Genomic DNA, 25516 nt, shown 5'->3' with positions numbered 1-25516 from the left:
GGTTAGTAGTACTACTACTTAACCTTACAAAAAATAGATGATATGAGAAGAGAGTAATGCTGAATATTCCAATAAGAACATGAAGTTCTGCTAATATCAAATCTGCAGGCTGGAATTGCAAAACCAGCAGCCTAAGGAAACATTAAAAAGCTCACAACTCTCTCAATACACATCCAAACCACCCAAAATCAGTCCCAAACCCACACTAGACTAGCTACGATGACAACCAACCAAAGACATGCTACCATAACCCCCTTATTAATTTTGCATGCATCCCAATGCACTTCAGAAACCCACGCCTAGCTTAGGAATTTCGATTTTGTCTAGAAAATTCAAAGCTCAACTAAAGATGCCACAAACTTACAGTGTATATCGCCAGTACTAGGAAGGATGGAAGAGCCAATACCCATAACGGTCAGTCGCTTCAGCAGGGAGGTGTGATCGAAAATGCACTTCAGCCACAGGCAAACCAGCAAATTCCAAAATCGCTCCAACACCAAAAATGACTAAGATATGCTCTGAGAATATAGCAGATTACAGCACACAGCTAGGTACTATGTTTCAAGTACGAAACCGAGAAGCACTAGGGAGACGCACTCTGAAGCCTCAAAAGTTCTGTCGCCCATCCGGCAGCATAACATTGCAAATTTTCAAGATATCAAGAATGGGAGCCCAAGGCTCTTATTTATAACCTCACACCACCAAATTCAAATGCAAATTGCTTCAAACTCATCTTTCCCCATTTGCATTTCATTACATCTCACGTGGACCCCAAGAGTGGCGCCATCCCACAAGTCAAACCTCACGCCAAAAAGCAAGGACCACGATTTTCACTTAGCAAACATTTGAGATGAAAATATAATAATATCTCCCTTAATAATTTGACATCCCCTTCTTAGACATAAATTTCGCCTAGCACTTAGGAGATATTAGGCATTATTCCCAAAGTCAATAAATCAGTAGTAGTTAATCTGATTAATTAAATATTAAACCTTAGGATAAGGAAATAATATTTAATTATGTCACATATGACTCCCGTACTGATTACTGTCAAAACCAGGATGAAGCTGAGCCAGGAAGACCACTGAACTGTTGCAGGATCAAAACCCTGTCCACTGCCAGAAATAGAATTATGCCATACTTCCACTTACTAAAAATAGTAAGTCATGAACTACTGCTCTGAAAAGCATGATCTTCACGCCCAGTGACAGAGCATGGAGAGCTCAGTTGGACAGTGTCACCAAAATAGCCATTCCCTGACTTACTAAAAATAGTAAGTTCTCACCTCATCAATGTTGGACCCTCATTCTTCATTCCACCTAGCCTACGGGTCTCAGGAATAGGCTAATGGACCACTAGGGGGTCATCAACGAGAAGGGGACATTACATTCATCTGCAGCAATTCCTTTGAATTCATCCATCATTTCATTCTTGACTTCTTCTTGATTTTCTTGATCAGACCTATCTGGCCTTTGGGCCTTTTTCTCAGCACTTCTTCTTTTGTACTCATCTATCTTCATCTTCCATACCAACTGCAAGAAGGTTGGACTTCTCACAAAAGCCTCATCCTCAAGAAATTTGTCACATGCCTCTTTTCTTGCATCTCTGAAGGCTCTTCCTTGAATATCTAAAGGAGTGAGGTCCAATTCTAATGCTGGTGGCATATGAGGGACACCAATCTGCATATCAGCATTTGTCACTAGAACAACATCCTCTTCTTATTGTTCTTTCATGTGTTGTTCCATCGCTTGTTCTTCCTCCTGCCTCGGAGGTGAAAAGGGCACACGTGGTGGTGAGGGATTTTTGTCTGAATCTTCAAGATCAATGATCTTGACCCCTTTAAAAGGTTTTACTTGTATTTTCGGAGGTGGCTCTGTCCTCATTATTCTCTTACCCTTTCTCCTCACCAAATTTTCACTATCACTACTGATTTCTTCTTCGCTGCTTGTTTCTTCTCTCGCCCTCTTTTGAGAAGGCTCATAAGTGGGTCTGTGCTCTTCCAAACCATATGTTCTTTGAGGTGGAGGAATCCGTTGTAATGTCCCCTTCTCAGTGATGTGCATTCAGTGGTCCATTGGCCTATTCCTAAGACTTGTAGGCTATTTGGAAAGGAGAATTAGGGTTTCCTATTTTCTAGGAAGATTCTTTGGTGTTTTTAGGGGGTATATGTGGGAGTTTGACAGTTTGGATTCTAGATTCCTTCTGGGTTTTCAGAGAGCTTCAGGATGGTTCGACATGCATCTGCATCAGGTGACTTTTTCTTGACTTACGATTTTTAGTAAGTGCGACGGCTGCTCAGAATGTGGTTAAAATCACTTTGGAAACACTTACTATTTTTAGCAGTATGCTATTTTTAGTAAGTACTATTTTTAGTAGGATGTCAGCTGGCCTGTTCAGATGGCTATTTCCGGCAGGTCAGTTTGAGCAATTGGTCTTCCAGCATTTTTTGGTGCTATTCTTGGCAAGGATTTTGCATCTTAAGCTCAGATGACTATTTTTGGCAGTTCAGTTCAGAGCCCCAACTCAGTTCAGTTTTGGTGATTTCCAGCACTTCAGTCTCTAGCTCAATTTGGCAATAATCAATATTTGAGAAGGTATTTTAATATATTAATACCTTAGGCATGAGGTATTAATATTTGATTATTTTATGGACGGATGACTTAGGAAGGGAGAAAATATTAATTTTATCCCAAGTCTATTTGGGCGAAATTTGCATATGACTTCAAGGGGGTTGTCATGGTGTTAATAAGTAAATTATAACTCAAGGCAAATGGGGCAATTTTCTAAGTATACTGCCTTGCCTTAGTAATATTTTTATTTGGAAGTCATAGTTGGGCGCCCACTTCATACTTTATTTTATGACACTTATATTTATTAAAAAGGGCAATTTTGGGTGAATATGAATTGGGCGAACTTGTGCAAGGAAATGAAATGAAATGAAATGCAATGCTAAATGTGGATGAAATGGAATGGCATTTGGTTTGGGCGTATTTGGAGTGCATTTGAATTTGAATTTGGTTGGCAAAAAGTTATAAATAAGTGGACTTGAGCTCTCATTTTGGTATCCAGAGAAAATATATTGTTAAGTTGTCGAAATGACTCCAGACATTCTTCGAGGGTGATTACCTCCTAGATCCTTCCTTCCGGTTTCGAGTGTGAGACATCCCTCCTAGTTGTGGTGCGTAGTTGTGAGCTTTTTGGTGATTTTTGGGTGTGTTGGTGAAGATTTGTGTGCTGCTGGTTTTTTGGTGTTGCTGGTGTGTGCCGGCTGAAAGTGTATGTTACTCGTAGTTGCCGGTGTGTTGAATGCATCATTCTGGGTGAGGGCTCGTTGGAAGCGTACCGGAGAGACGATAAGTCTCCTATATTGGCGTGGCATTTGGAGAACTCTCCAATTTTTAGTTGCAAATCGAACTATTCAGCAAAAACGCCATTTCCAGAATTGCATTGGGATGCATGCATTGCTGTTGGTGCTCTTCAGTTGCAGTTTTGAGGTATTGTTTTGTTTGCTTATGTCATACACTTCATTTGCTTCTAATTTGGCATGATTCTATGGGGTTTTGAGTGAGTTACAAGCAATTTAGTGGGTTTCGGGATGGCTGGTTCTGTGTTTTCCTTGTATTTGATTTTAGAACAGCAAGTAATATTATTGGTTAGAATGTGTTAGTGAATTCATAAGATATGTATTTCACTCTACCTCCTTTCACATTTCTATCATTGTAAGAATTGATTCAGTAGTACTGACCAATTCATTCTATGTTGTATTTCCCGCTGAACAAGTGGAAGAGGATGGCTCAGCCGCCTATATGTTTGTAATTCAGTTTTGTCCTCCCACTGAGCAAGTGGTTGAGTGATATTGTCCTCCTGCTGAGATATGCGGTTGAGTGATAGTTTCATTTAAAAGCCTTCCCGCTGCATAAGCGGTAGAGTGATTTGGTTCTATTATGCTTTGTTGCCTTGGCTGGTTTACCGCCAAGTTTGTGTTCTTCATCCCACTGAAAAGTGGAAGGGGCTGGCTTGCCGCCCAATTTTGTAATTGCGTTGTAATTTCCAGCGGATTAGAAAGCTAACGAACCCCTTGTCACCGTATGCTCTCACCTTCCCACATTGAGCTCTTGGTGATCAGAAAGTGGAAGGGTTACCTTTCAGTGGCATTGGAATTATATTTCCTAACTTTAACGGGTGCATTGTAATGTTGTGCTTGAAATCCAAAAAAAAATAAGAGGGAATATTACATCCGTGGGCCTGGTGGTCTCATTCTCATCTGATGAATTAAGGATGCCTCTTTTGGTGTTATGGGCGTAGGCTTTTGTACATTTAGTCTTTCCACCTGCAGGCCATGGATTTCTTCAAGTTTGGCCATCTTCTCCTTTAATGCTAGAATTAACTCATCAAAATTATTCATCACAAATTCCATTTTAGCAGAGAATGGAACAAAATTTCTCAATCGATCATAGCTTGGATCCATTTTCTGCACGATAGCCCATAGCTTTCTAAAAACTATCCATTTCTCCTTCCTCCAATCCTGAATCATAAAATCAAATTCATTCCTTATTATGTCTTCAGGGAAATTGTGATCATGGGGCAACGGACCTCCTTTCTGGTATACATGCATGTTAAAGGATTCCTATCACTCAGAGCTCAATACTTGATAAGCGCGCAGAAGATCAATCCGTGAAACCGAAGGTAATCCATTGAACCATCGTACCACACGGCAGACCCCTCCACAAGTACGGCTTCACCGTACGGCCACTCCTCCCTCACACCATCGTACGATCTCTTCCCGTACGGCCACTCCATCCCCACACCACCGTACGACCTCTTCACCATACGGTCACTCCATCCCACACCACAGTACGGCCACTCCATCCTCACACCGTCGTACGGCCTCTTCATCGTACGGCAACTCCCTCTGCTTCACTCTGTACGCACTTGTCAGTACACTACCATACGGCCAGGAACATTTCACACCATACGAACTTGCCAATACCGTACCGTACAGTCAAGGAACATTACATAATCACAAAATATGGGATAACAGTGTAATCAGGAAAGATGGTTCCCTTGCCTTTCCCCTTCAACTCCTTGTCATGTAGCATCCTATTTGCCAAATTACTTCGGCAAACCCAATCTCAAAGGGATATTGAAAGGTAATACATGTGGCTCACCAGGGAAACCATAAACTCTTATTACCGTACTGACAGGATAAGGGATGATATCCCCCGAATTATGCTCTATTCTCAAAAGTGGCAACCTTTCCTTAGGCCTTATAAAATCATGCAACTGTACTGGAATCCTTGGTGGGTTTACTATTAGTCTTTGCCTTAACCTGGAAGCAAAATTGGTGTCAAACCTTACAAAACTAGCCTCATGCCTATCCCAAGACATATATGTGCTCCACAGCTGCACTAGCACCTCATCATTGTTAATTGTTCTTCTGAGATTCATAGTGCCTTCAAAATAATCTGCGTTCCTATACGGGAACATGTGCATGAGTAGGGAATACCAGTAGAAATGAGTGCCAAGAACGCTATTCTTGATATCCTGCAACCCTCCATGAATCTTTCCTTCAAGGTATGGGGCGAAATCAAAAACTACTATAAAGTATGGATGTTGAGTCTGTATCGCCACATGCATATAGTCAGGTGGCGTAACCGTAATAGGATGAAAACCTAATATCTGACACAGAGAGAAAAAGGTAACCTGAAGATAGGGAGCAAAGGCACCAATGGGAAAAGGCTCCTGTGAACTAGAACCAATGTGGTATGTTATCGTTCCTGCTTTTGCCAGATGAGCTGGAAGAATGTTAGTCCTGATGAAACCCTTCATTCTATAATAGTCTGTTTTTATCTCATCCAAATTAATCTGTACCAGAGTAGCAGAGGGTTCATACAAGTCGAAGATCTCTTAGAAATCTTCTCTCCTGATTGATAACAAAACTTCTCCCTCATTTCCTCTCACAACCCTCGAAACAGGGTCATATCTATCTGCAACAGCCTTAAGAAGGTCAACATCCATGAACACATTTGGCACTACCACTTTGCCCAAATCATATTGCCAAGCATTTGAAAGTGGGGAATGCAGATTTCTCTGTCCATACCATAATTTGAACATCTCTAACCCAGTCATTGGTACTTTAGCATCTGTTAAGTAATATGCTTGATCAATTAACCCTTCACCTAGGGTTTTACCATGAACTAATCTTTGCCCCTGATACCTATCATTCGTTGAAGGCTTTAATTGGTCTAAGAAATCGTCATAAAGATTTCTCTTCAGGTATTTTGTCTATCCTGAGTAATTTCTATGGGGTGCCATCTTTTGAACTAGGGTTTTCTACTATAGCTTCAAATTGGGAAGGAAAAGACTAGGGCTAACACAAAATTTAAATTGCAACAGTAATTCAAGCAAATTTCACCTTTCTCTGTCTAGCTTCTAACCCTAGAACAATTAAAACTCTTTTCCTACAATTTTTTGCAGAATTCATAGCATCAATTGCTTCAAACAGATGAAAAAGCTCAGACGAACGTACTGCTTTGATTACACCAGAAAACCCGAATTTTGTACTGCGAAAAAGTTGTCGAAATCTCCCTCGACTCCGAAAAAACACTCTTCGATCTCTTTTGAATACTTTGGCGATTCAAAACAGCTGAGAAAACATTTCATTGCCTTCTGGAACGAAAAATCGCTGTCATATCTGCCATAACTATTCACGCGAGTAAAGAAACGGCTCTAACTTGTATTTGAAAAAAGTTTAAAACCCAACCGTCGATCATCTTTCACGCTGGCAAATCTCACGAACCAAACCAATCAATCTAACATTGACCCTCCAATGTGGCAAGCGGGCCCTCCAGAAGCATGACGTAGCACATCCAACTTACCGCCATCGCATCATCAACTCACCTAGGCCGGTCCAGGACACATGGCATCATCTCGCGATGCCGCGATAATTATCCTCCTTGCAACTTCGACCACGAGGTCGCAAGGACCGTCCAATCTGCTCGGATGTTATTTTTATGCCATGGTGACTGCCAACCTTAGCCGCTTAACCATCGAGCGTCTTTTTAACTACGATTACAACATCACCGTCCATTTAATACACGTGCAGATTTATGAATCTTTAGTAATTCAACCTTTAGAATAAAGTGATCGGCATGAACAAACATAAGGTTCAGACTTGGGAAAAATATAACACGCCCATTGGAAAAATAAAAGGGACCCGCATAAGAAAATAGGTTCGCACATCTTAGGATATAGAAACGGCCCCGCCGACGACGACACAACCCTCAACTTTAAGTGGAAAAAGATAACGCAGAATTAGAACAGCTCAAGGACTTCAACAAAGGTTTAACCCGAGATGCAGAAAAACCCTAAACCCAAGCACAAAACACAAAATAGAGAGCCAAAATAATCAGAGATGAACAAAAATTACCAAGTGACCAAAAATTTGCAAAACATAATTTTAGGTCCTATCAGGAGGGCCCACTAGAAGGATGGAGGCTCGTTCTCATCTCTAGTTATTTTCTTTCTTAGAGATTGGGTATATTGCTTGAGAAGCAATTTCAGTAGAGTAGATGGCTTTCCATTTTTTCCGATCGATTTTGGCTTTCATGTTCAATGCTTTATACATAATATGGTGTTCCTATTTTTGGTTTGCCTTTTCTAGGCTTTGATGAGGAGCAGTGAACTAGTAGACTTATGATTCTTTTTCATGTGCTTTGACAAAGGTTATATGGACACAGATATGGATACAGATACAATGTCTGATACAAATACCGCTATTTTCAGGACCATCTAATATTCATACAGCAATAAATATATATAGCAAAACAAATAAATTGATATTAGATCACATGCTATCAAAGAAAATAAATCAAAAGTTTCTTCACCAAAACAAATACAATGATAGTTTTATCATCAAGACAAATACATTGATATTTCACCATCAATACAAATACATTGATATTTTGTCATCAAAACAAATACATTTGTAATGCCTCTCACATTTGCACTCTAACACATATTTGTGAATGATTCCTATGGTTATACCTGAAAATTTAATTCAGGATTGTTCGTATCACCATTCTTTTTGTATTGGCATCAATATTGGATGTGTTTTATGAGAATTGATAATATTATTGTAGTATGTTTATGATGATGTGTTATTTAAGTTAAGCATACAAATGTATGTGTCATTTAAGTAAATCCTAATATTGTGGTCCTGTTGACGTGTATTTTGTACACTATCAAACACAGAATAAAATACCTAAAGGTACCTTATCCTCTCTTGAGTAAAGCCTCTGATTGCTGAAGATATCGCGAAAAAGGATCAATCAGGATGACTCCAAGGTTCTTGTATGTAGGGTCTCTACGTGTGGATAAGCTCTTTGTGGTATGATGTGATTTGCTGGAATCACAAGGGGACTTACATTTGATGATTGAACGTCTGATCTGCTTTGAATATTGCCGGAACACAGGCTCTTACTAGCTTTGAAAAAAAAGGAAAAAAAGAGGAGGGTGAGGAAAGGATCTAATCCTAACACTAAGAATGTAAGAGCAATGAATGATCTTTGATGAAATTCTAACTAAGTCTTGTTTTGACATCACAGGAACATCTCCACAAGGTTAGTGCGATCTTCGAAGGAAAGCTTTATGATGTTCAAATCATCCCTGCATGCATAGACACCATCAGGTTGATGCATATCAATGAAGAAGCGACAATTGAAGTTAAGCTTAAGCTGAATGATTCCAGTTGACTACACAAGGCAAATCTGCAATCAACAAACTGCTAGTAGTATGGATATACAAATTCCACCATCAATCAAGCACATTTCTTCCACTCATCTAATCACATGAAATCAAATACGAGAAGTATAGAGACCATGCAAATTGTCGAATCGACCCATAAATTTCACCATTTCTTCAATGAAGTTACAAGTCTTTTACAACAACATCTTGGCAACAATCTTTGCCTTCTCTCTCTACTCTACTCTAATTGCTATTCTATCAACTAGCTAATCACCTTCTAACTACTCTCTATCTGCTAACTGCTTCCAACTATTTCTAACTATAACTATCCCCTTTACAAAATGAAATGTCAGGGCTTATATAGTGCCCTCAATACAATTCGATGGCTTAGATCAATTCGAGATCAACGGCCAAGATTCAACAATGAAAACCCTAATTAGAGTTTGTTACAACCATTACATAACATTTAATGCTTGACCAATGATAAAATTGTATTGCTTGGACACATGTCCTCTCTAGAAAATTCCACCAATGGATAGCTGGGGTAGGTACATCGGAGTTTGTGCCACCTTCCATGAGTTAGGTACATTGAATCTAGAAATGTTGAGGTGGACCACACTGTCTGGAGAAGTGATGACTAGGATGCCATCTCGTCTGACACTTGTAACTTGGTAAATATTCAACTTGATGTTGTTGAGAAGCTAGCTTTAATTAATTCATCTGGAACTATCTGCTTCTTCAACGGACCCTTGTTCTAACTTCTTGTGTCCTTGATGTGCAGGATGATTGATGTACCTCGCCTTGGAATACTGGATTGGAGAAGTCGCCCTTGATGACGTTAGTCCAAAGAAGGCCGTCCTTGTCGATGCTAGGCTGGAGGAGGTCGCCCTTGTCCTTGCTTGATCGTCCTTGGAGGAGACCGTCCTTGATCTGGCCTGATTTTCCTTGAGGAGAGCCTTCCGACTTGTAGATCCTTCGAGCTTGGGAGTCGCCATCTTGATACCTACACAACATTTCAAAATTAGTAATATATCTTGAAATCTAAAAATTAAACTTTAAAAGGAAGATTCAAGATTTTAATTAGGAAACTTCATGATAAATCTTGAGTTATCATTTCCTAATTAACCATGTAATACTTAGATTTTTCCAAAAAATGTCTAAAAAATCAAACCTTGAATAAGGGTGTCAAGATGATTTCGCCATACCTCCTCTTGAGAATTAACTCTAAGAAATGATGTAAAAATAGATGAATTTTGCTAGGCAAAGTGTAGATCAAAGCTCTCCCTTGGATAAAATGCACCTCCTTTAGCTTGGAAAAGAACTCCACCTTCCTCTTCAAAAATCTGGAAATTCGCCTTCAAATGTCTTCAAAAATCTGGAAATTATCCTCCAAACTAGCAAGAAATACACCTCTCCAATAGCCTTCAAGATGAATTTCGCCTTCCTTAGTCTCCACACTTGGTAGAAATTCGCTCCACACAAGCTAGATTTCGCACCTCTTCTTTGCCCTCCAAATCGCACTTGAAATAATGAGTGAATGATTTGATTAAAATCGCTCAACACACCTCTATTATATAGGCGCTCACCACTTCATTTTCCCATAGGCCGATGATTTGATTAAAATCGCTCAACACACCTCTATTATATAGGCGCTCACCACTTCATTTTCCCATAGGCCGACTTGGTGGAAAAAATAAACAAAGATTAATAAAAGGAGAAGGCCGACTTAATAAAATAATAAAAATGATACCTCAAGCGCTCCCTTTTTAAATTTTAATTTAATAATAATTAATTTCGAAATGCCTCAATTAATAATTAAAAAACGATTTTCCAAGGCTCAAAATTAATTATTAAATGCTATGCGCTTTTCATTAAATGCCAATTTAATTAAAAAAATTAAAAATATTTCGAAGTTTTTGGGCGAACTTGGCATCTAGTGCGATTTGCTAAAATAAGGCAAAAATAATGAATGTTGATAACTTCGCTCTGGTCCCTTGGAGAGGGACAGGAGCGCTCCTGCATTTTTGTCCTCCATCCTTCATTTTTTACGTTCAAAACCTCATCCTTGACGTTCAAAATGGCATTTTATCTGGAACTTTAAGTTCAATTCATGTGATCTTTGGAAGGAGCTTGCCTTAAGGCATTTTCGCCCTGGTCCCTTGGTGAGGGACAGGAGCGACTTTTGGTTCATTGCACAAACTCTTGATCATATCAACCTCGAATTACTTTCTAGACGTAGAACATCACTCCCCACTTCATCTTGAGTCCTGGCAACAAGAAATAGCATTTCAAAATGTTAGGCACTTAGGCATTTTGAAGATTTCGCTCTGGTCCCTTGGTGAGGGACAGGAGCGCCCTAGGCAATTATGAGCTCACTTATGTTTTGCTAACTTTCAAAATTATCTTCAATGGACCGATTATGCCTCCCTTCATTCATCTCAAACATGAAACTTGCTTTACCTTTGCCAGAAATTTGTCTTGTGAGAAAATCGCTCTGGTCCCTTGGAGAGGGACAGGAGCGCCTATTGCCATTTGGGTTGATTTTCTTCCTTGTGGCCTACTCAAGTTATATTCAATGGGCAAAACATACTTCCCTTGACCTCTTCAAATCGCGAAATCACTTAAATCTTGCAAGGATAATGCAAATTTGGAATTCAAGCTCCAGTCCTTCAGTGAGGGACAGGAGCGAATTTTGTCTTCTAGGCCAAAATGCTTCACTTTTCACCATGAAATGTCTTGGCTAAGGAAGATATCATCTTACTTCATGCTATGAATAAAAGTTAGTGTCCAAAAAAGGTCTAAAATTGTGCATATAAAGAAAATCGCTCTGGTCCTTCAGTGAGGGATAGGAGCGAATTTGACCTTCTAGGCAAAAACTTCATCATTTCATTGTCAAGTCTGGATGCTCTATCATGCTCATTTCGTCCTTCACCATGCCTTTGATGTTCCAATTTGACCAAACAAGGTCAGGAATGACTCAAAAAAAGCCTTTTCGCCTTGGACCCTTGGTGAGGGACAGGAGTGCTTCGTCTTGGTCCCTTGGAGAGGGACAGGAGCGAAATTCGCTCTGGATCCTCAGTGAAGGACAGAAGCGAAATTTGACTTTTTGAACTCTCTATCAGGATAATTTTTATGGAATATAACATTTAAGTATAAGAAAGAAGAAAGATAGAAGGAAATGTTTAAGTTATATTCCATATATACTTTCAGGATGTTTGAGAGTGGTTTCAGACCTCCAGGAGTTATATTGCAAAATCTAGTTTTTTGAGGTTTTTCAGTTTCCAGACTTAGTCAAATTTCAGGATCAGGACATTCCAGACTTAGCCAAATTTCAGGATCAGGATTTTCAGACTTAGCCAAATTTCAGGATCAGGACTTCACTCAAGCCGGACTTGCTATCCTATTGATCTCCCCGACAGCACTCAAAAATGCAAAAGCCAACTGACAAAACCCTAAAAGACCCAGAAAACAAACCCTAAAAAGTAAAAAGCAAGGGTCCCCATTTGCAATGGGGCGATGTGTGGAATGGTCACAACAGGTCCCCACTCTCAGTCTTGACTTTTGCCAATTGACAACTCTTTGTTTCATCGTGCAAAGCCTCTTTATCGCTAGTTCCTTAAAGCAGCCCCACCTCAGCAATGCGAAAGTGCGAAGCTTCGATATTGGTCCATGGAACACGTGTAGGGTTGTTTTTATTGGATCGCATTGCTTAAGTCTATTGCATGTTCACGAAAGCGGGCCTACCATCAAAATGGGTCTATCACATATTCATATGGTGGGTCCTAGTAACAATATGCGAGCACATATTGACAAAGGATTCCTCAAATATGACATAATTGGAATTCTCACAATCATGTTCCATAAATACATCCATTCTTGAGGAAGTAGAAAGGTTGAAAGATGAGCTCAAAACGAGCAGGGAGGCTAAAAAAGGTCAAAAGATGATGGAGAGAAAAAAGTAAGTGATTTGCTTGAGTATAATAAGGTGGTGTCACTTTCACTCTCTTTTGATTCCCTCTCGACAGTGTCACTGTCAGATCAATATGTTTTAAGTGAGTTGATTCAAAATCTGCAAAACCACGTGACATCCTGCATCCTTGACAGTGCTGAAAAATTTTGGGAGTGTTATAAAACATTGATGAATACAAGCAAAAACCATGAAAGGGCACAAATGAGATTGAGATGCTACCAAAAACGTTGGTCTCCTCGAGTTAAATTTTTAAAAATCTTGCTCGATCATGCAAAATTTGATGTTGATAATCTCAATTACATTTCACAAATTATTGCAGAATTTGATGAGTTGAGACCTAGTCTCCAAGCTCTTAATTTTTATCATTACTTGTTAATTGTAGTGCTAAGGAATATCAAGAAATGCCAGTACTCCTAGATGAGATGCCTCCTATTTTGACTGTAGAAGGGAAGTTGTAGAAATATTCATAGTGGAGGACTGATTTTTTCCTTAAAATTTGTCGCTCATCTCACAAAATTCATAATTATGGCATTATAAACTTGGATGTGCTAAATCCTACATTGGACAAGCTTTATTCAATTGAACATTTGATGGGAAGCTATGGCAATGTCGTGGAGAAAGTGGTAATCATGCCCAAAGCCTAGCGAGAGTTTGGAACTAAACAAATTCTTCCTCCAATGTCTATTGTAATTGTAATTTTATGTGTCACAACAACATATATAATAATATTTCCATAATAGCATAAATTATTATTTGTTCTCAAGTTTGGATCTCAATATAATTATAGCCAATGTCATCTTATTTATTTTACAAATAGTTGTCATGACATATGAGAAATATAAACTTAACTAATTTTGTAAAACCCAACCCAAATAACAAAAATGGTCTCCCCTCATCCCTACCTCTCTGGCAAGGATGTGAGTGGAGCCATGGGCAGCATGGCCTCCAACCCTGGTAGAAGTGATGAGGTGCCTGCTAAGGGGGAGACTCTTGTTGGTTCTTCAGTTGATTCTTGTTATGCTCTGGATAGGATGAGCAAGGACTCAAATGAGGAGTTTTTGTTATCAAGAAAGCTTTTGATCCAAATGTCCCTTTGACTGATGTTATTCTCAGTGCTAAGCCTTCAAGTATCCGCCCTTTCAGACCCCCCACCAAGCCTGTCCATGTTGTAGACGATGCTGGATGTGACAGCACTCATACCCTTGGAAGGGTAGATAGTGTCATGTCCCCTCCTTGGCCATTATATATATAACTTAAATCAATATGATAATTATCAATAATAAAATTATTTGAAAACTATTATTTTCTAGTTAATATTCATTGATATTTATTATTAATGTGATGAACCTTATAGTATATTTTTATCTTATAATATTACATCTTAATGTCTTATAGTATATTTTTATCTTATAATATTACATCTTAATGTCTTATAGTATATTTTTATCTTATAATATTACATCTTAATGTTTTATATCATAAACATAATTTATATATATTAAATTTAATTCATAAACAATCTAATTCTCACGATCCTCTATATAAGGGTCGCAGCCCAACATAAGTGAGGAAGGACAGAGATTAAAAAATATGAAGAGGTGCATATTCATTATGAATTGTTTACTATACTAATTCCATAGTGGCCAGCGAACACTTAAAGAAGAAATTAATTAATGTTAAGACACAATAAAAAAAATGATAGGATTTGTTGGAAAATAAACTATGGCAGCCTCCGTTAAGACAAGAGATTCAACTTGGTGAAGACCATATAGAAGGTGCGATCATTACCAAGTGCTGCAACTATCCCAATAAAATAATAATAAAACACATGATCATCCAAGAGGTGTGAGATTAGTAAAACAATATCAATTCAAATGTTAATTAATAAAAGACAGATTTGTTAGTAAAGATTACCTTGGTAAAGAAAGGATGTGCCCTTTCAGTGGTATCTATCCAAAGGTATATGACATTCAGAAAGTATATATGTAAAAAGAAAATGGGAATGGAGAAGGGGAAGAAAAACAAAGATAATCTGAAAAACATCGATCAGATCAGATTAGAACTGTTATTAATTACAGGCAGTGATATCCTTGTTCTTGGTGGTATGCATAGGGGATATGCTTAATATATCAAGCCTGATAATGTTATTATGCAGAATTTAATAATACTATTAATATAAACTGCAACACGATGACATTCATATTTAATTTCATTACTGTGGCAGACCAGATCTGATGCATGTTAGATCTGTCTTCTTTTACAGCCACAATAGGTAGAAGTGGTGTTAATAATTTATATAGTAGGTAATTACCAAATATATTGGTAATATAATTTTATATATATATATTCAAATTAGAATAAGGATAATAGATTTATATATATATACTTGATTATATTTTCTTAGATTATTTATATATGCGTGTCTTATCTTGTAATCAATCAAAGGAATGAATGGAGGAAGTATGTTAGGGAATTGCAGTTTACCGGTTCTCCCAAGCTAAGTAGGCCACCCCAAGGGATGGAATGGCCATAGTGGGACGTTCCTACCTCTTGTGGGCCAAGAGGTGAGTTGTCATAGTAGGACGCTGCTTGCTCTTGAGCTTAGTTGGGTTGAGCAGTTTGCAAGTACCCTCTCAAGGCTTTCCTACCAAACTAAACCATGATTGGTTATAGGTAGAAAGACATGTTTATCATTCTTTGTAATATATGTGCTATTAATCCATGTATTTATTCGTCAATTCATAAGTTTATTGAATGAATAGATTAAGTCACTCTCATAATTTGAAAAAAATGATAAACTATATTATGGATTTACTAATTTAGGACGAAATTTAGGTAATCCCTAGTTGGGGACATTACAGATAGGGAGTTAGCGGTTGGAGTAGGGGAGAAGGAAGTTGATTGTGGTAAGATTTGCTCTAAAGAGATTGATAAGTGGGCAATAGTCCCCTACAAAGGAGTTGCTATGATGGATGATTTAGAGGATGTCATGATAGAAATTGGTTCTAGCAAGGCCAAAACTAAAAAGAAGAGGCATGTCAAGGCCGGTAAGAAACCTGTAACCCCCCATCTTGGGGCAGATCAAATGGTTGAATTCAAGAAAAAGAAAGGTAGACCTAATGGATCCCACCTCTAAAAAGTTTGACAGACCTCCACAAAGCTCTCACTTGCCCAGATGTTATAAAACGTTTAGGACACCAATGGACATCTCCCCTTAACATTTTGATGGATCTCAATTGTGTTTCTTGGAATGTAAGGGGATTGGAGTCCTCGAACAGAAAGTATGTGGTTAAGAGGTTCTTGAAGATGAAAAAGAATGTTGATATCCTTTTGCTTCAGGAGATTAAATTTGTTCAATTCTCTCTTGATATTAACCTGAAATGTATATGGAGGGACTCAAAGCATTTCTTTACAAAGCACCCTAAAGGGAAAGGTGGGGCCGCCAATTTAATTTGCAACAAGTGGGCCAAGTTTGTTAAGAGATGGGGTTGCTCTCCGTGTAATAGAGTAGTATGGATTATTTTGCAATACAAGGAAAAAGAATTTGGGATTGCTTTTGTTTATGCTCCTAATGATCATAGAGAGCAAGTGGAGCTTTGGAATTGGTTAGCCCAGCTGGAGGCAGTCCCTTGAATCATCAATGGTCATTTCAACATGGTGGAACACCCTCAAGATAAGGCAAGGGGACTTAAATTTGAATGGAAGCCTAATAAGAAATTTGTTGGGTTTAGATGGATTAATAAGCTCAGGCTGCCTGACCCTCTGCCTGGCAAGAAAGCTGAACACAATGATATTCGGCACACTTGGTGCAATTTTCAGCAAGGGAACAATAGGATTTATAGCAGATTGGACAGATTTTACTACAATAAGGACTGGATTTGTGTAAAGAGGGATGGCAGTGGTTGTAGTGTGAAGGTGGTCCCTTACACTCTATTTGATCATAACCCCATTCATGCCACCTTTCTTCTTAAGGCTGCCCCCCCATTGCCTCCTATTATGAAGGAGTATTTTGCCCTTAACACTAGGCTGCTAGATAATGAGGATGTTGTTTGTGCCTCATACATTATTAGGCAATTTAATTTTGGGAATCTTAGGCTGAATGGTGCTATGGATAGATGGAGTCGGAATATTCAGAGCTGAAAGATCCTTTTCTAGACTGTAGGAAGAAAGAAAGCTAAGGATGCAAGAAGGTTGGAGTCTGAGATGCATAACAGGCTTGTTTCTACTGAAGATACCCTCCAATTGCAGCCTGGTAATATGGAAGCAGTTGATAATCTCAAAATTGCCAAGGATGATTTAAGAAAGCTTCAAAATGTGAAGATTCGGGGAGCTAGAACTAGGGCAAGGCTCACGTGGCTTGAGCAAGGTGACAAAGGTTCTAAGTTTTTCTCCCACTTTATTAGGAATAAGAAGGCTAGAGAGCAAATTGATAGTATTTGTGATGGTGGTTTGAATATTTCAGACCAGGAGGGCATTTTAAAGGCTTTAGGCTTTTACCAAATTTTACCAACATTTGTTTACTTCAAAGGATAGTAGTCCTAGTTAGGAGGATGCTAGGAGGGTCAGCTCTATCATTCCCAAGAAAGTTAGTGAGGAAGAGGTTGCTGCTTTAGACAAAGAAGTTTCTCTGGATGAAATACATAATGCCATGCAGGATCTTAAGAATGATAAGGCTCCCGACCTTGATGAGTTGCCAATGGAATTTTATAAGAAAAATTGTAGCTAGATAGGAGAAGACCTTCTACTAATCTACAAGGAAGCAATTGATAAAGGGACGTTGGGTAAGGGCATTAATAGTGGAGTGATCAAACTCATTCCCAAGGAAGGGGGCAAATCCCTCATCAAGAATTGAAGGCCCATTACCTTGCTCAATGTCTCCTATAAGATTATGGCTAAAGTTCTAGCCAAAAGGCTGGAAGGTATCCTATCGAAGGTGGTTAACAATATGCAGACAGGGTTTGTTAAAGGAAGATACATTTTGGAGAACCTTCTCACTCGTTGGGAGGCAATGCATTGGGCTCAAAAATCTAAACAGAATGTGTCTCTGATGTTGTTTGATTTCGAAAAGGCTTATGACAGGATTGAATGGAGCTTCATTCTCATAATGCTAGAAAGATTAGGTTTTCCCAAAAAAATTTGCAAGGTGGTTAAGATTCTCATGAATGATGCCTTGCCGTGTGTTGAAGTCAATTGACTCAGATCAGGTAGTTTCCCCATTTCCAAATCCATTAGACAGGGTTGTGCTCTAGCTCATACCCTTTATGTGATTGTTGTTGATGCAATGTTCTACTTGATGAGAGATAGCTTGCTGTCCACAAAAGTAAAGGGTGTCAGATTGCCTAATGTTGAAGAGCTTTTGAGCATACAGTTTGCAGATGACACTACAATCATGGTGGGGTTGGAGGAAAACAATTTTGATGCCCTAATGGTTAAACTTGTCATCTTTTGTATGGCTTCTGGTAGTAAGGTTTCTCTGCCTAAATCAACCTTGCTTGGTTGGGACCCCCATCTGCCTATATGGTTCAATAGATTCCATTACTGTGGGGAGGTCTCAGTCATCAAGTTAGATACCTGGGCATCCCCTTTGCCCTCGGCCCTAACGTCAAGGAGATGTGCGAGTGGGTTAAGGCCAAGATTGATAAGAAGTTGAGGAACTAGAACAGGCACTACCTCTCTCTGGCTGGAAGGTTCCAAATATGTCAGAAGATCTTGTCTTCCTATAATATCTACTATTCCTTTGCCTAGTTGTTTAGTAATTATCAATTCTCCTTCATCCAAAAGTTAATCAGGGACTTTTTGTGGTCTGATGATAAAGGAGGCTTTAAAAGACATGTGGTTAGATGGAAATGGTGCACTATGAGCAAATCCAAGGGGGATCTTGGGTTGAAGGACTTGAGATTACAAGGGATTGCTCTTGCAGCAAAATGGATTTTTCAGGCATTTCAAGGTGATGAGCCCCTGAAGGTGTTGGTAAGGCACAACATCTCTAATTCAATCCCCAAACAAGGGCCCTCATGGAAAGGGCTCCCGCTTTGTGATCTTGTCTCTGGTCTTTTCTCAGTTTATCCCCTTAGGCTCGGTCATATTTAAATCAAAATGGAAAGCTTGGGACAATGTGAGGCATCTTATTGCTCACAAGGGTGTGTTTAATGAAGACAAGAAGTTATGGGGTAACAGATCTATATGGTGGAACTTGAGGCACAAAGACAAGCCTTCAGCTCTACTACAAGGATGCGAAGCAAAAGCATGGGCAGCGAAAGGCATAAAAACCTTTAATGATATTTTTGAGAATGGACATATGCTCTCGTGGTAGGATATTATGAATAGATATGGTGTCCCGGTGACTCATAGTAGAACCTTTTCTGTGTTGAAAGCAGCCTGTTCCTCTCTCCCTTTGCCCATTTCCTGCGATGTTAGACCTTTTTGTGTTTCTGCCCTATCCTGGATTGACGGTACAGCCATCCTTGTTGTTAAAGCCAGAACCATCTATAGCATTCTTTGAAATATCCCTTGTACTGAAATGACTGAAGACAAGGAATATTTCACTGTCCAACTGCGTGTTATGCTATTCTGAGATGTGTGTGTTATGCTAACAGAGTGTCTCAGAAATTCTCAGTCTGATATGAAGGTTGTCACACATGTATTTCTCATGATTTAACAACTACAAATGACAATTATTGATTGAATGTTTACTAGTAATGCATATACAACTATCTTATGATATATCATATCAGATTAGGTCCACAAACATGAAGTTACAGCTAGCTGACATTATGACAAACAATTGACATACGACCTCAGAAAATCATGAATGATGATGCAACCAAATACTCCTTCCTTTCTTATTTCATATGATGCTCAAATAGGACATTACATTGACAGCATTATGATCAGAACACATAGACCTTCAATGATGAACACTTTCAGGTTTTCTGAGGACAAGTGACAGCTATGGACTCATGCATTCACACTGAGATTACAATGAATTAACAATGCCAAAAGAACCTAGGGTTTAGCGCCTGGAAGAAGCAAGCAATATCATGGACTATGGAGCATCCAATGAGTCAATTTGTCCTTCTTAACAAATCGCCCCTGCTGCTGCTAATTGAGGTCTGATACATTCATGAATGACAGCTGCAAGTCCTCCAATCTTCTTCTAAGATGATCGCCTTCCCTTCACCAATGTAGCGCTATTCTTATTGAGGAGATTTGATGCCAAACATGTGAGATATGAGCAAAATCGAAGGTATAGGCTGACTGACACGATTTTGCCTCAGACTGATATATCACTGATTCCTCCACAAAAAACACCTCCAAATTGCCTCTAGATGAATTGCCTAATTCCTCCAAAAATATCGCTGACCTTTGTAGGAAGATTTGATGTCTTCTTGATGAGATCTGATCCAAATCATGGGTTATGAGGTGAAATACAAACTTGTCTCAGACCTGCAAATTTACAACAGCAACTCACAAATCTTCTTCAAAATGTCCTCTAATAGAATCGCCTTACTACTCCAATCAGAATCAATATGCTATGGGCCTTCAATCTGAAAATCTGATAATAGCATGAACCCATCCACCATGGAAATATGACAAACTTGATAAGTACACTTAGGAAGACCGATTTGTCTCCCTCTCTCAACAGCAACCCCTCGGAAGGTCTTCCACTCCCTCAGTTATGCCATCTATGGGAGTTTTCGTTCCCAAAGACCAAAGTCTGCAGACACCTCTCGGTTCTACAACATCCAATCAAAATCAAAATCAAGATCCCCAGCTCCTTGAAGCTCATCTTGATCTCCTTTAATACTTTTTTCACCCCAACAACCAGAAGCTTCTAGAAGTGACTTTTATGATATAATAATTAATTAGTCACTTTATTAAATTAATTAAATATAAAGTCATTTTTTAATTTTTAATTTATTTGATAGCTTTATAAATAATTAACTTAATATTATTAATTAAAATAATTAATTAAGCTATCCATGAAAAATAATAATAATCTGGACAACTTAACTAATTAAATTAGTTAATCAATTCCTCTCCAAAAAAGGGGACACTACATTCTTGCAAAGAGTAATGACATTCTTGAGCATTTGTGCAACACTTGGACCTGTAACCTTGACTTGGCTGGCTGGCAGAGAGTGTGTGAGCGCCTTTGGCGCAAGCCTATTGAACCTAAACAGCATTTTTTTCTGTGGCCATTTATCCTTAATAGATTGCCTATTAAGAAGCCTCATAGAGACTTTAATCTGTGCTCTTTTTGCAGACTTCCTAAGACAATATACCATTTGTTCTTTGATTGTATATCGGTTCTTGGCAAAATGGGCTAGGTCCGGGTCCTGGTTCTTGACCGGTCCTAGTTCTCCCCGGGTTCTCCCTGGTTTCCTCCCAAGTCCTGCCTAGGTGGTTGGGTTCTCTGTGGGTCCTGCCACGAAGGACCCACAGAGAACTCAGACACCTGGGCAGGACCCGGGAGGAACCCAGGGAGAACCCAGGCGGACCTAGGAGAACCAAGGCCCATGGGTTCCCAAAAATGGGGCCACGGGTCATAAAAAACACAAAAAAAAAAAAAAAAAACACCCTTTTTAATATTTTTTAACATCTAAACCCTAATTTTGCCCCTTATGATGCATGAAATGCATCAAAACATATATATAAAAAATTAAATATATATATATATATGTACGGACGTACCCGTACCGGTACCCAAGAAAAAAATATTGTCGAACCCGCGAATCCGTACCCAAATTGGTAACTTAGTTTTTTTGCTAAAGAGATTTGGTATATGTTTGGCCTTGGTGTTAATTGTAACATTGATGTTGAAGACATTCTTTGTTGTTTTGTTCCTAAGCTTAAGAAAGATAGCAATTTCTTTTGGTCTACTCTTTTAGCTGATATTCTTTGGATTATATGGAAACTTAGGAATGATAGTGTGTTTAACATTATTGGTAGGACACTTACTAAGACTCATTATGAGAAATATTTGTGTGCAAGTTACTGTGGCGATGAAGATGTCAAATAGAAAGTTTGGAAATCTGATGCAAGATGGTTTTGTGAGGGTGTTCAAATGGGAAGTTTCCCATGGATTCTCGTGGACTAGACAGGATGTGGACAGAGCATCTTTTGAGATTGCCCTGCACAATTTCATGAGAGAACTCAATGAAGTAAAGGGAAGAGAGGCACATCATCAGGAGGTGATCATGCCAGTGGCTGAGGTCGTTGTTCATCCATATCTGGACTAGATACAGGATGGAAGAGAACTTGTGTGGAGAGAAGACCTGCTGGGCTAGGTGGCATGGACAGATATTATTGTTAACAGCAGCTCTCAAGATGGCTTTTTTCATTTCTAGCTGTTTTGTTCTTTTTGAAAACTAATGTGTATAATCTTTATACCATTTTGGTTTTGATGTAATTGAGGTAGGCTTTGGTTACCCATGACTATATGGAGTTGTTTGCAGCTTACTAGGACATCTCCGATGATCTTGTAATTTTGATATCATGCTTATATACTCTGTATGTTGGTTACCTGATATTTAATATAAAAAAAATAACAAAAAAAAAATTCAATTTTGTATTGACTTTTTCAAATAATGAATACATAGAAGCATTTCTAATTTAAAAATTACAATATCTATTTTAAATTAACAAATTTACAAATTACATTTCTGGCCCCTGATAATTGTTGGATTGTCCAATTAGCTTTTGTAGCATGCTCCACTGTTCAATTTATGGAGTTGCAAGTTGTTCTAACTTATTATATTTGACTTGCAAATTTGTTGACAATTCATAACTGAAAGTGAAACTTGACTTGAATGCACAAATCAATAATTCAATCAATGATATCTAAGATTTGATAGAATCCAAAACTTTTGCCTCATCTACCTTCAAAGGAATTTGGTCCAAATCATTCCTCATCTTCTCCTCCTCCTTGTTCTTTAAAGGTTCATTGCCAATGTATCTTTGAAATGTGTCAAAAGGTTGTGCAAACCAAATTGTGTGAAAAATCCAACTTTTTCATGTAGGTCCCACAACTTTTTTCCAACCTTCACTAAAAATTCCTCAGTTTCACCTGGATTGGAACATTTCAAAATCAGATTTGATACCTTTATTGAGGCATAAATGCAGTTTGGAATTCCTTTGGATGCCAATTCACTATCACTGCATGTGTAAAGTCTTTACAAAATTTGATTAGCCATTTTCTCTCATGATTTCAAATATTTGCTGTCCATAACATATTGATTGAGCTTCTTATTATGTTCTTTCAGATTGAGAAACAAGAAAAGAAATTGAAACAATTGATCGGTCCCCTGCATTATTTTCTCCCAAATCATTTTTTTCATATGCCTTATTGTCTGAATACATGCTACAGATAGTCTTTTTGTATAAGACTCATTTACCTCATGTTCTTTCTTTAAGACTGCAGTCAATTTTTCATTGGCCTATCTCAAATCCACATTGTCAATTTGCAATTGACCTTCTTTTTCTTGGCTTGGTCCAATTCGGCATTGGCTTGTGCCAAGTTTTGTTCTAATTTGTTTCTTCAGACTCGTTCATTTTCATTATTCTTCTTCATTTCATTTAACTTTGCTTTGAGGTTACTCAGTTCCACCTATGCCTCATCATTCTTTTGGCTTGGAGATGTAGAGCCAAATTTTGTTATCCTATTCTCTAAATCCTTACTCTTGTTATTTTCTACTTTCCTTCATGCTTTCTCATTTGCTAGGTTTGCCTTCAGCTTTTCTATTTGAGTCTACAATTGAATTTGGCTCTCTTGCTTTAGCAATGACATGTACACCACTTGGTTGTTCCTTTTTGATACATTGATTTTGTCAATATTTTTCATTCCTGAAAAATCCATTTGGATAGTGCTTACCTCATATTCAAATGGATCCATCTAATGCACTAGCTTATTGTTAACTTTGGGCACAAAAATCCATTTCTCGGTACACCACTTGGTTGTTCCTTTTTGATACATTGATTTTGTTAGTATTTTTCATTCCTGAAAAATCCATTTGGACAGTGCTCACCTCATATTCAAATAGATCCATCTGATACACTAGTTTATTGTTAACTCTGGGCACAAAAATCCATTTGTTAGTACACCACTTGATTGTTCCTTTTTGATACATTGATTTTGTCAATATTTTTTATTCCTGAAAATCCATTTGGACAATGCTCACCTCATATTCATATGGATCCATCTGATGCACTAGTTTATTGTTATTTCTAGGCACAAAAATTGTGTACCCCATGGTTTCTTTATTAGGGTTAAACGTAAAAATTACCCTGGTTGCTGCAAGCTCTGAAGTTACAACAACATGCTCTAACAATTGCTTCTTCTCTTCCTTATACATATCTCTTTTTTTTTCATATCAGCATTGAAAATGTTGTAATCAAAACCTTGGATTCCCTAACAACTGAATGCCTGAATGGAAAAACAGTACTAGTACTTGCAATATTGGTCAAACTAAAAACTAGAGGGGTGCCTTGTGGAAATAATTCCTTTGAGATCAAAATGGAGGCAGTTGGACTTTGAGCTGCCATAATATTTTACTTCTTTGGAATGCTTTGATCACTGAGATCTTGTAGTTGTTCAGTCTCTTCTAATGTTGGCCTCTTCTGACTATCAATGTGAGGTTTTGGAATTGAAGATTCCCCAAGAACAAATTGAACAAATTAAATATTCATGGGGTGTTAGAAATATTGGAAAATGTAATCAGTAAATTAGCATTTATTTGGCAAACAGATGGTGAACAGGTCAGTTATAAATTTGAGTTCGGGTTCGGGTTTGGGTGGTTAGTTATAACAGCTCTACCAGATTTTGTTGTTTTTATATATAACTGGTTGGAATACAATAGTCAATGTTTGTGACATTTCTCTGGGTTTGCCATATATTATTTTAAATAAACCAGTTAACAAGGGGAATGTAGAAGCTCCCATGTGTATACTGCGTTTCTCTACCATTGAGCCATTGTGCACTTAAATTAATAGTGAAGGATCTTATTTTGATGAAAATAACAAACAGCGAAGAGAGAAGAAATTGTAGAAGCAACCTATATATTTCAAGCCTGCTCGACGGAATTCTATGATATGGATGCTTACATAATGGGAAGCGGTTTTATAGAGTTATAAAGTGACTCAATTACTCCAATAGTTCCTGCCCTGAGCTGCCAAGCAACGATTTACAAATTAAAATCAACCCCACGCCAAAGAAGAGAAGGATGCAGAGTTAAGAGGAAAGAACAGGAATTTGGCACCTGCAAATTAACACGACCATCTACAATCACACGGATTCCCTGATGAGAAATGTATTTCGACGCCCAATTATTTATCACCACCATTCCCGCAAGGATTTCCTGGATGCATTCCATGTTTAGATAAGTTGAGAGAAATGAAGTAATTAAAGCAAAATGTGTATTACCTGTGGACGATAGATGCGACTACCTCTGCTCAGCTTCAACTCTATGTCCACTCCCCTCTCCTTCGCCATGCTAACTGCCTTGTTTAGCCCTCACCTGGTAATTAAACGCACCCAGCTATTATTTTTATGAGTCGAATGAAACAATCAAACAAATAAAATAGATAATCAGACCTAAATTAATCTGAGCTCACTTAGTTTCAAGTTAATAGAAGCAGCTACACGACAATGGTTTTTAAACTATGTAGTGATGATTAAATTAGCAGTTACATATAACCAACTCTTACCAATTTCGAAGGGTGGTGGAAAAGGCCAAAAGAGATCTCAAACAAAGAGTTTGCCTGTTTTTCAATATTTTATCTTGTAGTGTGAAGCACTTAAAC

General features: G+C 38.3%; 1 protein-coding gene across 7 annotated transcripts in view; it reads right to left on the bottom strand.

Annotated features, from left to right (window-relative positions):
* The window catches only part of LOC131062010 (uncharacterized), a 205811-nt gene extending 180520 nt beyond the window's left edge, over window positions 1–25291 (bottom strand). For 2 of the 7 annotated variants that reach the window (XR_009110641.2, XM_057995857.2), the window contains exons 1-3: window positions 25137–25290; window positions 24973–25071; window positions 24818–24882 (exon numbers count right to left, since the gene is read on the bottom strand). Coding sequence is in view for 6 of the 7 variants with exons in the window: in XM_057995857.2 (XP_057851840.1) it covers window positions 24818–24882; window positions 24973–25071; window positions 25137–25205 (233 nt within the window). In the remaining variant the exon portion in view is untranslated. Of the gene's footprint in view, window positions 1–24817; window positions 24883–24972; window positions 25072–25136 lie in introns of all 7 variants that reach the window. The other 5 variants (XM_057995858.2, XM_057995861.2, XM_057995863.1 and 2 more) reach the window with 5 other exon arrangements.
* Window positions 25292–25516: the final 225 nt, after the last annotated feature.

Source organism: Cryptomeria japonica, chromosome 2, assembly GCF_030272615.1.
Source record: "Cryptomeria japonica chromosome 2, Sugi_1.0, whole genome shotgun sequence".
Taxonomy (NCBI): domain Eukaryota; kingdom Viridiplantae; phylum Streptophyta; class Pinopsida; order Cupressales; family Cupressaceae; genus Cryptomeria; species Cryptomeria japonica.
Note: the sequence above shows the minus strand (reverse complement) of the source record. Positions and strands in the feature narration are given on the sequence as shown.